Source organism: Amblyomma americanum, chromosome 1, assembly GCF_052857255.1.
Source record: "Amblyomma americanum isolate KBUSLIRL-KWMA chromosome 1, ASM5285725v1, whole genome shotgun sequence".
Taxonomy (NCBI): Eukaryota; Metazoa; Arthropoda; class Arachnida; order Ixodida; family Ixodidae; genus Amblyomma; species Amblyomma americanum.
Window position 1 is genome coordinate 314,753,154 of NC_135497.1, and position 17,008 is coordinate 314,770,161.

A 17,008-nucleotide genomic window follows, 5' to 3' on the forward strand; every position below is an offset into this window, starting at 1 on the left:
TGCTAAATGCATTTAGGTTGTTCTGACGCAGTAATAAGTTCGAGGTAGTATGGCGAAGATGCGCATTTCCAGAGAATTTAGAATGATTCATCGATCGTTGTCGTTGCCACCAACGTCACCACAACAACCCCTCCGTGCTACCGTTCATTCCTGCCGCTCCTGTGGAGTTAAAATAGCTTCGCGAGATCGTATTTCTAGGGCCTGATAGCCTAAGAGAGCTTTTGGAACGGCGTCTTCCAGATTCCTGTTCCCGGGATGCGCTTGGTGGAGTTATTGCTTCGTAGGTGAGGATACCAAAGGCGGCCCCCTTATCTGGCACTACCTGTGCGCTGATATGGTGCTGTTTATTTCTTAACCTCTTGAAAACGCGCCGCATTTGTAGTAAAAAAAAAATTAAATCACGAGTGCTCCTGTACGAAAGTCCAGCTTTGTCGTGCAAAAATTTTGAAAATGAAAATTTTAAGACATTGTTATTAAAATATTGAAGATAATGGTTCATTATTCTGATATGTAGCAAAATATTTTTTTAAAGTTTTCCAGCGATCGCATCGAGCAGTTAAGATTGTCGTAGAAAACCACTTGGTAACGCGTTTGACGATAGCAAAAACGTGAATAGAAAACAAAAACTACAGGACTTCCGTCGGTTGATTTGCGGATATATTGATTGTTATAATGAAATCTTATATTGTGCAAAAAATGACTGCGTTCATGAAGGTTTCCCGCTCAAAAATGCTTTTATTCCAGAATTGATGGATATGGAGATCACAGAAGATTTTTATCCGAGAGTATAACTTGGCGTTCGAATGTACTTTTTGGAAAATGTTTAGTATCGGCACAAGTGCCACTCCGGAGTGTTCGATAAAAGGATTAGGACCTTGGTCGGTTTCAGTATCAGTGCCCTTAATACGTGAGCCGCTTGCTTTATCACAGTTTCCCCGTATCGCACGTTTTGAACATAGGACGCGTTTTTCGTCTCCGCGAACTCTCCTGGCCTTAACAAAAGGTTGTTCCAGCTTTCGTTTGCCCATCGTTAATGCGTTTTTGAAGTGCAGTGGACTACTTTCTAACCATGAAAAGCGCGCACATTTCCTTTGTGGGTTGTTCTTAACCCATGCATTCTTAGCAGTGCTAAGAACCTTAGTTGGCTGCAGGAAATATAGTTGATCCATGGCTAGGTTTATCTTCTTTATTGTCCTGTTATTTAATCAACAGCGTGGACACTGCCTTCACTTGTTTGCACTTACAATTCAAGAGTCGGATGAAGCCGCACAGTTCCCTGACACCCGTGTCTTTTACAAATGAAGCGCACTATTGATCTCACCTGTCCCGTGTCAACCGCGTTTAGTACTTCTTTGTGCCTGCGCCGTTACGCGTCCTTCGTCGACAAGATGTTAATGGCATTTATTTCACGTCACATAACTTTCGTGAAGTTTCATGAAACTCTCCACGACTGCGGGCTGATGGCCTTTGTGATGTAGGAATAGTTTGTTTCATGGGGGTTTAACGTCCCAATGCGACTCAGGCTATGAGAGACGCCGTAGTGAAGGGCTCCGGATATTTCCACCACCTGGGGTTCTTTAACGTGCACTCACATCGCACAGCACACGGGTCTCTAGAATTTCACCTCCATCGAAATTCGACCACCGCAGCCGGGATCGAACCCGCGTCTTTCCGGCCAGCAGCAGAGCGCCATACCCAATCGGCCACCGCGGCGGCGAGAAAATCATGGATCATTAGGGATATTTACAAGGGCATCAAATGAAATAAAAAAAAGTTTAGCCTGTATCGCAAAACAAATGAAGTTGAAACATCGCATGAATTTATGCGCTTCAGGAATAGGTTGAGTTCAGATATAAAAAAACTCAATTTCACGTTTTCTTCAACATAAATTTGAAAAATTAGCGCAAAATAGGAGCAGAACGTGGAAGGTTTTGCGTGACATGACCAATGCCGTGAGAAATCATTTACCATAAGAACTAGAAACTAATGAAAAAATATATTAACTCCAATCGTTATTAGGTCTGTTTAAAAATAATTTCATAAATGCCAGAGCTCCAATGACCGTGCCCGATAACCAAACAGAACGCAGCCCTTTATGTTCTATGAAATATGCCGTAAGTGACAGCATATTTCTTGCTGCTACACCGGACGGAAGTTGAAGTTATTTCTCTTTTAAGATCCTTCACAACAAATTCGCTGCTGGCGAAGATGATATTAAAGCTACACCGATTGAGGCAGTTGCAGGTGATATCGCAGAGCCTCTAACCCATATTTACAATCAGATACTGGTCCTAGTGTTTTCCTACAGAGATTAAAAATTGCTTGCCCTACTATAATACATAAAGGTGGTAAATACAATAATTTGAACTGCAGGCTAATCTCAGTCTTATCACTGTTCTCCGAAATTGCAGAGCGTGTCCTATATAAAAGATTCCGTACTTTTTCATCGTCAAGGAAAGTTATTGTTGAACAGCTGTGAGGATTTCAAAAACGCAAATGGCCCGAAATGGCCTTCCTGCGCACTAAAGACAACATAATTCGTAACATTGAAACTAAATTAGCTACTATTGAGATTTACTTAGATTTTCGGAAGGCATTCGATACTATACAGCATCATATCGTGTTCAGAAAGCTTGAAGCATATAATTTTAGAGGCGCAGCACAAAGTTTTATGCATATTCTGATTCTGACCAAATATCAGCATTTTGGGCAGAATATCCGGGTTACGAGGACTGCACATTTTCTAGAGGTACAAGAATAAGAAGAATCATCTTAGCATAACGGTAGAGGCAGAACTGAAGGCGGCCTTTGGTGTCACACTCATGAAACAAGCAATAATTGCAGCAAATGCACCTTGAGAAATGGAGCTCACCATCCTACAGCTTTGCTGTGCTGTCTCTTAAAGATAATATCTGGGAACTACATTCTCGAAACAGAAGTGGTATGGGAGGGGGGGGGGGGGCAAGTTGGTGGTCTTTGGGGTGGGGGTGATCTTCACCTGGTGGTGGCGGCGGTGACCACAACGGTTGATGAAATATTAATTGCCTAAATTCTCTAGAAACGCGGGCGCTATACCGCCTCGATTCTGTTAGTACGTCAGTTTAGCCGAAATGCAATTAACAGCACACAAATTATGTCTTTGAATAGTGATAAGATTTAGCTTTACGGAGAAATAATTTATAATCATATCAATATGAGTACTTTCTTTACTTAAAATGTGGCTTCGAAGTGAACACACCTTTTGGCCTTTCCGTGACTGCAATATACTACCTTGACATGAGTTGGTCGTCCAGGGTATCCGAATGTTATTATCGACTCCAAAATTGCATTATTAGGCAGGGAGGACAGCGAACCTTAGGGAAGTACTAATTACGACCCCATTGGACGGTTTCTTTCATTTACTTTAGAGACTAAGATGACTGACATTTTTTTGAGAAGATCCTACTCGCATCTATGGACAAGAAACTATCGGGTAAAAGTCACTAAAGTCATTCTGCATTAATATTGTGCCCACACGGAAAAAAACTGTTTAGCTAATCAGGCGAATCGCCACTAGATTTTCAGGGTCTGTTAACGAGATGAAGAGCACTCTGCTAGATCTCATTCTGACGCCAAGAGTGCTTCACGGTGCATTCCCCTTCAGATTGTCAAAACTGCTAGAGCAGAGGAGAATAGAGGAGCTGCGATAATAGAGGAGCTCTACTGCCTTATCAGGCTAACTCACATTAAAGAATTATGACAGACGAAACACAGGACGCTGAAACAGAGCTTCTAACAGTGCAGGGGTAGCAACTACTACATTTCGACTGCTAGAAGCACAATAAGATATATATATATACAGTCATTCTTATGTATGAGTCCTCAGGGCCGCATCTCCAAATTGCATACGGCAAAGCCAGCGATAAAAGAAAATGATGATCAGCGCGATATATGCAGAGGGGTATGTATGTGTTAGCAATGCGATTCTGATTGTGTGATCGAATTCTCTTGATGAACTAATTTCACTCGGAACTAATTTCCCTCGGCTACTGATCTGGAGTTCCCGGCTTCGAACCCGACCGTGGCGGCTGTGTTTTTATGGAGGCAAAACGCTAAGGCGCCCGTGTGCTCTGCGATGTCGGTGCAGGCTAAAGTTTCCCAGATAGTCGAAATTATTCCGGAGCCCTCCACTACGGCACCTCTTTCTTCCTTTCTTCTTTGACTCCCTCCTTTATCCCTTCCCTTACGGCGCGGTTGTGGTGTCCAACGATATATTCGACAGATACTGCGCTATTTCCTTTCTCCGAAACCAATTATTATCATTGTAATTATCAAGGCGTGCTCTAGCCAGAGTGAGGCACTTCTTACGCCTTTCCTTATTTCGTAACATTCGTCCTCCAGAAGTCGACAGGCATACCGCTGAATTACACTTAACGCCGACAAAGACCTGCGTCAATTTCCTGACACCGTGGATGGCAAAAGAAATTATCCTCTCCACAATTGGAGAACACTGTTTCAGTTCGACCGTCATCATTTACCAAATTGTTCGTACATTCGAACAAATAGTGCGATTGTACCGATACTACCAAGTGGGTCCTGCAAGGTGGTCACGAAGAGGCAGCACACCGGTAGCTTGGCTCCAGCAGCAGTTTGGGTTGATCAAAACTCATCAGTAGATAATATGACAAACCTAGGAAAAGAACCAGCGCCAAAGCATGCAACGCACACGAAGAAAGGACAAGACACAAGCGCTGACTAACAATTGAATTTTATTGAAGGAAGGCACGCCTTAAATAGGACGAGGAAATGAGGTGATAAAGAGAAGAGCGAAGAATCGAGAAAGATAACAGCAAGCCCAAGCAAACGACAAGACATGAAAGACTCAAACGTTAGCTGATTCTAAAAAGTCTACCATCTGCTGCAAAGAGTGATATTGAGGGAGTGCTGATGCAAGTGTCGCCATATCTCTTACTATAGTAAGCTTTCAGGCTAACACACGCAGTCTTGCGCAACCACATGTGCGTACTTATCTTTTAACTGACTTAAATTTCGATCATGTTCTCCCAATCGTTCGTTAATGCAGCGGTCGGTTTCGCCTTTTCAGAAGCAGATGCGTTTGAGTATTTCATCTCTTGTTGCTTGCTTGGGCTTGCTGTTATCTTTCACGATTGTTCGCTCGCCTCCTTTCCACCTCTGTTTATCGCCCTATTTAAGGCGTGCCTTCCTTCAATAATATCCAGTTGTTAGTGAGGGATTGTCTAGTCCTTTCTTCGTGTGCGTTGCATGGTTTTACGCTGGTCCCTTTCCTAGGTTCAAAATGCACCAACTAGCCCAGAAATATGTTTTACCAGGGAATGTGTAGTGCCAATCACACGTAGTAATAGCATCCGTATTCTTTGGATAGAGTATGAGCCGTGCGGGATAGTTGCTTCGACGTGAAATTTGGTACTAGACGAGGTATGCAGCAGTGTTGCGATGGCTGTTAACATTTCTGCCCTTGTTGGAGCGGCGCTATCTTGTCCAATCGGTTTTTCGCGGCCGGATATGGATCACTGGACATGTATTCCAGCCGCCTCTCCGGTTTCTAGATCGATTCAGACTCTTCTAGATTCTTTTTTCTCGGGTAGGGGGGTCGCACGGAGCTGTTCTGTCGTGCGGCGCTTAAGCAGCCACGTTCGAGGGGTGCGCTTTCTTCTCTGTCTCCGTCTGCTGCCAGCTGCTGGCTCTCCGTTTTCTGCTTCGTTGGTTGCGGGTGGACGATTGCTCAGCGCGGGCGCTCGCCTCATATTTTCTGAGAACGCGGCTCATGTAATTGGTACCTGATTTAGCAATCATTGGAATCCCGCTGTGTTTACAGATGCCTGCGTTTTATGCAACTGCTGTGACGTTTTATCAACACGCCCACCACGACAGCCCAGATTTAGATATCGCTGTGGACAGAGTATATAGCGGTGTATATGCACGTACTGCGTAGGCCTTTGGTGCCTCGCGAGCGCAGGCGTGGCGGAGTCCGTCTCTTGGTGGCTAGTGACAGCGTCGTTTCTTCCTGGGCACTTGCGTGATTTCGTGCGGCAACTGGAATGGGGGCTTTTGCCTACGGTCAGCGCAGTGCCCTCCCTGGCTGCCGCAGGAGTGAAACCGACATGTGGGTAAGGAATGTGTGGTTGCCGACGTTTTTTGGCGATCGGTGCATGTGGACTTTCGAGGCCTTGGAGTTGGCCGGTATATAGCACGCAGTCGTGGCCCTCGAGGCTGTTGTGCGCGAGTGTTGATAGTCGCGGGGGCTTTCGTGCTGTGGCGCAACCACTGTGTGGCTGTTGCCTCAAGTCGCCGCCAGTGCGCGCTAGTTTCGATCTCGACGCGCTTTCCTCGCGGAAGAGCTCTTTTTCCTTGGTAAGCAGGCATTTCTCCGCCATTGGTCATGTACTTTCGTGGTCGTATTCGACGGAAATGTCACGCTTGTTTTTCGGCCGACGTGATTTGTTTAACCTAACCGTTTGTTTGGCGCAAAGCATGGGTACTCCCGTTCCCAGAGTCGAATCATGTGTCAACATAAATGTCCCATAGCTATGCATCACAATGATGAAACAATACTTCTCTGCAGGTATGCATGTAAATTTCAAAGTACATCATGCATGCCTTCATTGTATATGTGAATGTATTCTCATTATATTATTATATCTCCAAGCTCACTGTAATTTTCTTGTTTATCTCATCGCCGTGAATTTGTATATAGTGATCCATTCTCTTCTGTACTAGCGTTTTTCTTATTGTCTGAGTTCTGATACGCGTCCTTTCTAGTGTTCTATATGTTTCCCGTTGTGACTCTCCGTCTCCTTTGGAATGTGAAATAAACTTTTTCTAACCACTAGAGAATGTGTATTAGTGGAAGCGATAGCAGTATTACTGTAAAGAAGACGACGATGTGAGCTGCAGTTTTGCACGAGTCATGATCGGATGCAGAGTTATCGTAGTGCTCGCAGTCTGTCTCTAGGCTCATCGTCAAAAACGCTAACTATTGGTTCTCTATGGCGGCGTCAACTGCTGGATGCGAGCGATGGAAAATCTATTTTGCCACGCTTTGGAAGAATAGACTAATACTTTCATTATTTCTATAACAGTAGGTAACAATATCGCAATATTGAAATTTTTTGTCCAAAAATGCTGGGCAAGCTTCCTAATGCGAAATTTGAGCGCTGCTCTCTCGCCGTCACACGCTCTGTAGGCTCATTGTTATAATTTTCTGGGTCCTTGGCACGTCCTTCGATGATATTAGTTGGATAGAAGTATTGGTTGATGAAGACAACCTTGTGCAATGCACACGGTGAGAGAATACGCATATTACTCCAATAGCAGCATTAGTTATGATGAAAACAACGGGCAATGCACAGCGCTAGTGTGTTGCAGTTTAACATGGGGCGCGATAGGCTGCGGCGACAGCCAGGTGCTCTAGAGCAGTGGCTAGCAAAGCTGATCTATTAGCGCCTCTGGGGCTTTGAGTCTGTTTCCGCAATAATTATTTATGTATTTTATATTTCTTCAAGGTCAATGCTTAAGCGATGAATGAACTTTTGCAGCTATGGGCATCAGAGCCCCATGGGTGTAAAATTCAAAATGAATCGCTTTGTCTACCGCCATTCCCAAGAACGAAGTCAACTTAAGAGTGAGTATTCCAGTCGGCGATCCAGAAAAAGCTATTTGCTCCATTAAATGGAAAACGCGTCCCAATCAAAACGCACTACAGGATTCTAAGACAGAAAATTTCTGTAGTCCGTAGTCTTGTCGTATTTTGGACATGTCTTGTGTAGTCTGTCTTGTCTTCTGTAGTCTGTCTTGTCTTTTGTAGTCCTGTCTTCTGTAGTCTGTCTTGTCTTTTATAGTCTGTGTTCTGTAGTTTGTCCTCTCTTTTGTAGTCTGTCTTGACTTCTGTAGTCTGTCTTGTCTTCTGTAGTCTGTCTTGTCTTCTGTAGTGTGTCTTGTGTAGTGCTCGTACGCTGTGTAACAGTCGTTACTGTCACCTGTCAATTAACACAGGATTTGTGTTCTGGAGTAGGCTATGCACAAAAATACACAGCTTGTTAATGGTCGCCTGTCAATTAACACAAGCTTTGTGCATTCCAGAGTAATTCGTGTACAAAACCACTAGAATTGAAATGAAAATGATCAATATTTATTTAATGTTTCGTGCTTTTTTTTCGAGCTTGCTGATGCATGCTGTCCAGCGTTGTCCTGACCGCAGGTTCCTAGATACATCGCCCATGAGCCAAGAAAAATGGTTTTTGTCTTGGCTGAAAAAAAAAAACAAAAAATAGAGATCACTGCTGCTACCTGCACAAAAAAAATGTGAAAGTGTTGATGCTTCCTCGACACTGGTCGCCTTTCAAATTTGGCGCCAAGGTTGTTTTCTCATTGACTTGATTGGTTATCAATTAACTCTTATTTTACCCTCATTTCATCCCAGCAACGATTTCGAGTTTTCAAATTTCCCTCCACGGATCGTTCCTGCCCACTCACTGAATACCCGCCCAGTCTAATCACGCGTTCATTGCCTTTCGCTTCTCAACAATTACCTAATTGCCTCTAATTTATCATTCTTTTTCCTATCTCCTGGTTAAGTATAGGACACTTATCACTGGTCACGTGATTGCTCATTTCGAGTTTTCAAACTTGGCGCCAAGCTTTGGCTTTGTCCATACTTCCAGTTTTTCAAACTTGGCACTACGCTGTAGCTCCACCTACTTTCAGCGTTTTCAAATTTCGCGGCACTTTTTCTCTGGCCCAGCCACTTTTTGGACATTTTTGGATGTAAATAATTATCCGATTATGAAATTTTCTTTTCGAGCAGCATCCTCACATCATCCTCTGCCAATTACACAACCAATCGTATGACGCTATCTCTTCTGAGTTGCCCACAACTGCTGCGGACACGATCCCCGGCAACATAGCCTAGTAAACTTCTCACTTTATTCAAAATGTTGTAATACTGAACAAGGCTTATGACTGGCCGAGTTGGTACTGACTCACCTTAAAACCAGCCAGAACACACAAGAAGACATGAGCTCATGAGGCGGGACTAACAAAAATTTAATTGAAGATTTTGATTATTTGATTTGTGAGGGTTTAACGTCCCAAAGCGACTCGGGCTATGAGGGATGCCGTAGTGGAGGGCTCCAGAAATTTCGACCACCTGGGGTTCATTAGCGTGCACTGACAACGCACAGTACACGGGCCTCTAAAATTTCGCCTCCATTGAAATTTGACTGGTGCGGCCAGGATCGAACCTGCGTCTTTTGAGACAGCAGCCGAGCGCCATAACCACTGAGCCACTGCGGCAGCATCATTGAAGGAAAGCCGCAAAAGGAGACCCGCGAAGAGATACAAGCGCACAATAACCCAAAGCAGTGAAAGGGCGAAGTGCAATCAAAGGTCACTGGCATACTAATGAATCATCTAAAAAAGCTAATTCCTTACGGTGAAGGTTTTCCGATGGCTTAGCCACACGTGTCCTTAGCCTTACCGATGTAGTAAGCCTCAACTACCTACCGACAGATTTATCCCTTCCATAAACCACTGATGTGTCGTGGAAATTAGGCGTGCAAAGAGACATGTCATCCTCAGATTTGCATTCCCAAGATTGAGCATACAGTTCCAGATTAGAATTTGCCTTCCCCCTATAGAGTGAAAGTGCTCAGTCAAGTGCAAATTCAAATATCTGCCTGTCTGCCCATATTAGTTGCAGCCATAAGGCAGTGGAACGCAATAAACTCCATTACTTTTGCAAGTGGTCAACCTTTTTTTGTGACACTGTCCATTGTGGACAAGTGCCCGTTTTATCAAGCCTTTTTAATGGCGGCGCAAAGGCCTCCTGTCTTGCACTTCGCTGTTAAGACAACAGCAGCATTACGCTTTCCCGCGACTTTCTTGAGACTGTGAAATACTGTGGAGGTAAGGTGTATCAGCATCATCAGAGTATGTGCTCCTTACCCTCGAGCGAGTGAAAACATACTATGAGAGGTTGTTGAGATGGGCAAGTGGGAACCCAGCTGCTTGGAAACCTGCTACAAGAATGCGTCCTCAGCAGTGATGGCATGACGTATCTAAAGCTGATGTCATGCACACGATTGCACACCCATCAAGTGTTTCCATCTTTACTGACCTTAACCAGTGCCAAATACACCTCTTCACCATCCTTCCCTAACAACGAGTGGTCCAACTCGTAGCTAAAAAGAGCCTTCCCCGATCTTTAGCTGTAGCCCCGACCAACATATTCGTCCACAAAGTGCAAGTCTGCATCAAGAAACTGCTAACGGTTCTGCTTAGACAATTCTGATGTAAAAGACAGGCCTTGACCGCATGCCTTAAAGACTCCTAAAGCAACTTGTGCCAACTTATCTGAGCCTTCTATGTCCAGAAAAATTACAGTCATGAACATAACGAAATGCTACTATGCCAAGGTCTTCCAAACAGGGCTCAAATGCCTCATTGACTTTAGACAAAAAAATGTTGCTGAGCAAAGGTACGACCTGCGTGTAAATACCGCCCTGCCAACTGACAAATGCGGATTTGCAGTAAAAGGACAACAGCCCCAAGAAGCCAGCAACCGAAATCACGCAATCATCTGTAAAAGCATGTTCATTGTTCACCCTGATGCAGTTTGCACATACCTCAGAGGTCTATCATGTGACAATGAATAGTGCAGGCCCTCCATGTCGATGCTCACTGCAGAGCACCTGCCCAGGTTGCTGTCCACAAGAAACTAGAACTCCACAGAACTCCACTTTTGTGAGTTGGCAAGGCGGTATTTACATCATAAATCAGGCATATGCAGAGGGTCCCAGGTTGCACTGTTCCTCATCGACATTCTTCTGTCCAGAGTCGATACCGCATCAAAGCCCTGTTTGGAAGGCCTCGGCATAGTAGCATTTCGTTATGTTGATAGCTACCTAATTTTTTTGCACAAGGAGGGCTCAGATAAGTTGGCACAAGACGTTTTAGAAATCTTTAGGCATGTGGTCAAAGCCTATCTTTTAGGTCTGAATTTCACTAAGCATAACCGTTTGTAGCTTCTTGACTTAGACCTGCGCTTTGCGGACGACCACATATGTTGGCGCCAAAGCCCAAGATCAGGAAGCCTCTTAGCTATGAGTTGAACCACTCGAGGGTGGTGAAGGACAGGTTGGCAATCACATGCATCACGACTGCTTTATGGAAGTCATGCCATCACAGTGTTTAGATTGCATTCTCGGAGCAGGTTTCCAAGCCAATGGCACCTGGGTTCCCACTTGCCCTTCTTGCGCACCTGTCAGAGTGTTTTTACTCTCTCGAGGGAACGGAACACCGTTCACATGATGCTGACGTAGTTGAGCAGCACAAAAAGACGGGCTCTATACCTTACCTCCACGCCATTTCGCACCATCCCATGAAAGTTGCACCAAAGTATGATGTTGCTGTTGTCTTGACCGCTAAAAGTAAGGTAGGAGCCCTTTGCTTCTTCGTTCAAACTAGGCTTGATACAACTACGGGTAATCGTCCACTATGCACAGTGGCAGATAAAAAATGTTCACCACTTGCAAAAGTAAACCGGTTTTTTGCATTCCACTGCCTCGTAGCTGAAACTACTATGGGCAGACAAGCAGGTATCTGAATGTGCACCTGGCTGAGAGCACTTTCAGTGTATAGAGAGGAAGGCGAATTTTCACCTGACACTGCACGTTCAATCTCGTGAATGGAATCGAAGGACGACCTTTCTCTTTGCACGCCTGATTTCTGCGGCACATCAGTGGTTTTAGGGAAGTGATAAATCTGTCCTGATATAGTTGAGGCTTACTACATCAGGAAGGTTAAAAACAAGTGCCTGGCTAAACCGTCGGTGAACCTTCACTGTAAGGAATTAGTTTTTTAGATGGTTTACTAGTACGTCAGTGCCTTTCGGTTATTTTTTTCCCTCTCACTGCTTTGGGGTCTTGCCTGCTTGAATCTCTTTGCAGGTCTTCTTTTGCCACTTTCCTTCAATAAAATTTCAGTTGTTAGACCAGCCTCATCTTGTGCTCATCTCTTCTCCTGTTTTGTGCCTTCCAGCTGGTTTTAAGATGTAATACTGAATGCCGAAAGAAAGCCATTGTAGAGTCAAGTGCACTTATAATGGCCACAGCTATAATGAATGTTCATTTATTACAAAAATAATGCTTACTTCATTAATTTATGCATGAACTATATGACACTGCATCAAAATAAAAAAGTACTAAGCCTCTAACCCTCATGGCCAAACTGCAGTTACAGCAAACAAAAGGACACCATAAACCTGCGCCACATGCAAAAGCTTGCACTACAGGCCAATGCAGAAATAAGATCAGATTACTTCCCAAACTGCATGACACTGCCATGCAAAGTAAAGATTGTGACAGGCAATAAAGGAGCAACAAAAAAGCAAACTGTAGGTAGCAGCCAATCTCATGCAGACAAGCTACAAGGTCAGGCCAACATAGACGTGGAAGAAATTTGAAAAAAAAGCCACAACAAGCATATAATTTTTAAGGTTTTCACAGCCCTTTAAATGGCAAATACTTTCCTGAAAAAACATAACAGAAGCGGCAACGTTTTTTTGGCAATCAATTTTTTTCATGTACTTCATTATTCATGAAGCATGAGCGGGCATAGAGTAGTCAGATTAGTGCATGCGTTCCTAAGCAATGCCATGCCAAAAACTGTACTTACAGGAAAAGCTTGCCTTACTGAGTGAATACCACTGGCCATCCACTAATTTCCCAGCCTGCTCCAGGTCCCTGGCAAAAATCACACGCAACTTGGTGGCTTGCACAACTTCCATGCAACTCTTGGTCTTTAGCTGGAAAAAAATTGAGGGATCAGTGAGATATAAAATTTTACATGCATTGCTTTGTTTCAATGTCCGACTAAGAAAGAAACAGCGGTTTCTGTGAGCGCAACTATTTTTTCACGCTAGCTTTCTACAGTAAACCATGTTTATCGCGACCTAATTCGCACTGACTTGCTGCACGGCCCCAGCACTACTGTGTATAGCTCTATGGTTTCAAATGCTTGTTAGCTCTGAGCCCTTGGGCTTGCACTCGTTAATGCAGAAAACCTCGGAAACGGCAACCAGAGCTTCGAGCTTTAAGCCATAGGTATTCAGAAGCTCAGTGGTCTGTGGGAGAACTTTTGGCTGGGTGACAAAGTAGCAAATGCTTCTCCAGCTACTTTCACTCCATTGCAAAAAACTCGCACAGCAGAGACCTGTCTTCCATTTTGCATTGCAGAAACAATCACTGAAATTCAAAGCACGCATACTAAATGCACACCTACCTTCCAACACAGCTTCATAATAATGGGTATAATTATTGGAATGAAATACCAGTCAGTACATGTAGTTTTCAGTTTATCCAAAAATTATAAGCAACCGACAAACAATAAACATTAAAAGAGAAATAAAATAACCAGAAATGTTTCAAAAATCTGTCAGAAGAATTATGTAACATCCACTACACTCCAGCAGTTCTTCGCCTTTGTGCACCTTCAAACCACACTTTCTTAACGGCACATTTGCACAGAAATTGGGTTGAACCTGATCTTTAAGAATCTTTTTTGGTGCAACAGTAGGAAGAAACCAGGTTTTACCCAAAAACGAAGCACCCTACACATTGCATCACAAGCCCAGATGGTGCACTTGAGTCACCTCTTATGCTTATGCAAGAAACAGGAACAGAGATATCTTGACTAAATCAAAAAAAGAGGAAGTGCAGTGCATGTGTAATGCAGAGAAGATATAAGCAATACCACACTAAAACACCGGGAGGATTCCAAGAGTAGGTGAATGCATGAATGGATGGCAATCAGGTGGCTAAATGAGATTAGAAAATTTGAGGAAAAGGGTGGTAGCATGTTGCACAGGAGACAGTTACCTAAAATGAACTAGAGAACCATTGTTCTGCACTAATTTTAACAGCACATTCACACGACAGACAAAATCACTAACTCCAGGAACAGACTGAGCATCATGCAACTCAATGTCAATCACCATTGCAAATGGCACCAGCACCGCAGACTGCACATGAGGAAAAGTAGACATATTTTTGCTCTCAACTTTGAGCAGCAGTCAGCTGCGCTTTTAGGAGCAAAGCTCTAAAGTACGGCAACATTGGCACTTCGTTTTACTGACATGAGGGTGCTTGTGAGCGTGCAAGTCCCATGTTTGTTTTGCACCAAATGTGTTAATTGCGAGGTATGTTTAACTAAAGAGGGGCATCTAACATGGGCATCAGCTCTTCATTACTTCCCTTCTATATCAATCCCTTATATCACGGTTCAAGTGTCCACCAAAATGTGAGACAGTTACTGTTACATTTCCTTGTATTTTCCTTCAACTAATTTTAAATTTTTCAAGTATACAGCTTTAAGAAGGTAGAGGTACAAACTGTGCAGTATAACCATATGCTATGGCAATAAACCAGCAATAAATCTGTGCTGACAGCAGCTTGCCCAGTGCATTGCAAGGATGCTAAACCATACAAGGATTGGTGTCATCGTGCAAAGTTACATTACTGACTGACAATTTGGTCTCTGTCAGAAATACTGGTAAACCATCATTGTAGAGCACAATGTTTGTAAAGAAATAAATGAACATATAGGTCCTTTTCGAGGACACATATGCATACCAGGCAACAGGTGTGCAATGTCAAAGCACATTTATGTTAACAGCAGCTGCGTCAAGAGCTACATCAGCGACTATACTTTGTGTACAAGCCTACAGTTCCAGTAATTATAAGCTGAGGTACTGCTGTGAAGTGCATGTAGAGTTTCATGCATTTCTAAGCCTAGCTGCAAGCCTATATCGAAAATATTTTTTCTAAATAGGCAGCTAAGATATGCATCACTGAAAAAGAATAACTACCATGAACGGATCAGGAGGGATGACACAGCCGAAGGCAGGAAGCACGCATGGCCCAATAGATGCTGGCCGCTGGCAACTGCAAATAAATACATCAAGAGCAACAGCTGTCAGTGGCTGTAGCCATGTCATGAATGACAAGAGAGGAAATCGTCTACTGCTTTAAAAACTAAACTTAGACGTAATATAAGTAAATAAAAAACCAATGAGCTAGCCCATGACAAAACAAATGAACAGATTTTATGTAATGCACCCATATACATTCTTTGAGAAGAGTCACAATGACTGTTATAACCACACTGAAAGATGAGCTGGCTGAAATACCGCACACCAATTTGAATATAGGATGTGCAGGTTTTCATTAATTCCTATCATGGTGCCTTGCACCAATGTCTAGGTATTAAATTGAAAGTTGCAACCAGTCTGCCTTGGTTAAATGAGAAGAGAGAATGGAAAAAAGCATGCCTTCACTAGCAAGAAGCTTGATATCTCACAGCACAGCTTGGCATCATAGAAAAATTGCTAGCGCATTTAACAAATCTTCATACAATTAAAAGCTGCACAAATTTGTCGACTGGCAATGCAAGTAAAGGCAAGAGAAACAAAAAAATACCAAAGAACACTCGTGAGTGCGGCGAAGGGAGGTCTGTGGGTAGGATCCCGTGCCTGGGAAGAGTTCCGAGCTCGGAGAATCGCCGGCACCACAGCTGATGGCACGCAACCAAGAATAAATAACAAAGCGAAAATAAGTAACAAAAAACCATCGACAATGGCGAACGACTTGAATGCGGCCAACAAAAGCGAGGGATATAGCAAAAAGGTAGCAATCCTAAATAATTGTGCAGTTGCATATCCGACAGCTCGCAGTGCTCAGAAGGAGAGGAAGCATCAACGTTTACAGCTCAGGAGACGCAAGATTGATCTAACTTTGACATAACACTGCCTCAAATCCTGTTCCACTGGGGAAGCACAGACAAGTTTACAAATGACAAGGCGATGAATATGAACTAGCCTTTCGCATGCGATCACTGTCTCAAAATTTAGTATGACGCATATTAAGGCACAAGCACTAATCCGATTAGTACTAACCCTGAGCAAAATAGTGCGGTGTCTGATCGCAGCTGGCCTAGCGCGAGCGCTCCGCCGCGCGGCAGTTCTCGCTCATCGTCTTCTACGCAGTGCAAATCCATGCTTTTGCACCGAGTGTCGAAGCGCTAGCAAGCGAAAGCGTAACTCTGTTGTGATATCTGGTGCCATTTTTATTTACCACGGCACGCGAGTAATAAATCACATAAAGACAATGAGAACAACACTTGTCATGCAGGATATAGGCCCTGCTTTTTGGCGCCGCATTATAGCTGCGGCAACCGCAGGCGGACTGCCTCCACTCACATCCCTATATAGCCGCATACAAATAGCGCGTGTGAATACAGATCATTAGCAAAGAAACGCAGAGCGGGACTCACCGGCCATGCGATTCATCCAGGCTTAGTAAAACGGCGCAGGAGTCTTCGTTCTCCTAACAGATGAAAAGACGTCGCAGCACTCTTCATGGCTTACCCGTTGAAACTCGCCAATGTTGAGAGGCCGAAATCCTGGTCGTTGGCTTCCAAAACACACTCCTGCTCACCTTCCTATTGAATGAGTTCTTCACACGTGTCCGCCGTACAAGTACTCAAGCAATGCCTCAAAGAGGCAAATAATACAAAACACGCGTTGTCGGTTGCGCTGCAATGGCGCCGACGGCTGCGCTTTCGTGTCGGTGAAAAATTACAACCGACAAAAAAATTTGTTTTTTAAACCATGAATACTTATATTATCTTCACAACAAAGACACTGCATTTATTTTAAATTATTTTTAGATTATTTAAGAATACTAAAGCGCTTTCAGTTACTTTTTCTGGCATGTCGTTTGTAGAAGCTGCGATCCTGTGATCCCCTGAAGTGAACCGGATGCACTAGCAGACGACGGAGCAGACGACGGAACAGACGACGGTGTTGACAGAATGCAATTTCGTTTGATGCCAGATAAAATTACTAAGTTGCGACAAAAACAGCGAAGAAAAGCGCCGTATCTCAAGCTGCCGAATATCGTGGATAAGTTGAACGCAATTGGCACGATGGAGA

The 17,008-nt window shown here is 43.8% G+C and overlaps 1 protein-coding gene across 1 annotated transcript; it reads right to left on the reverse strand.

The window, feature by feature from the left end:
* Window positions 1–8,142: 8,142 nt before the first annotated feature.
* On the reverse strand, window positions 8,143–16,797 carry LOC144120387 (uncharacterized). The gene is made up of 5 exons (XM_077652738.1): window positions 16,348–16,797; window positions 15,495–15,588; window positions 14,885–14,960; window positions 12,694–12,823; window positions 8,143–8,267 (listed from the first exon to the last, which is right to left on the reverse strand). Exons 1-5 carry the CDS (start codon window positions 16,361–16,363, stop codon window positions 8,143–8,145), a joined length of 441 nt encoding a protein of 146 aa, XP_077508864.1. The 5' UTR covers window positions 16,364–16,797.
* Between the last annotated feature and the right edge of the window lie 211 nt (window positions 16,798–17,008).

Coding starts and splice junctions, on each gene's coding strand:
- LOC144120387 (XM_077652738.1), bottom strand. Junction 14,961..15,494: donor GCACTCACGAGTGTTCTTTG/GTATTTTTTTGT, acceptor ATTTATTTGCAG/TTGCCAGCGGCCAGCATCTA. Junction 8,268..12,693: donor CAGTAAGGCAAGCTTTTCCT/GTAAGTACAGTT, acceptor TTTTTTTTTCAG/CCAAGACAAAAACCATTTTT.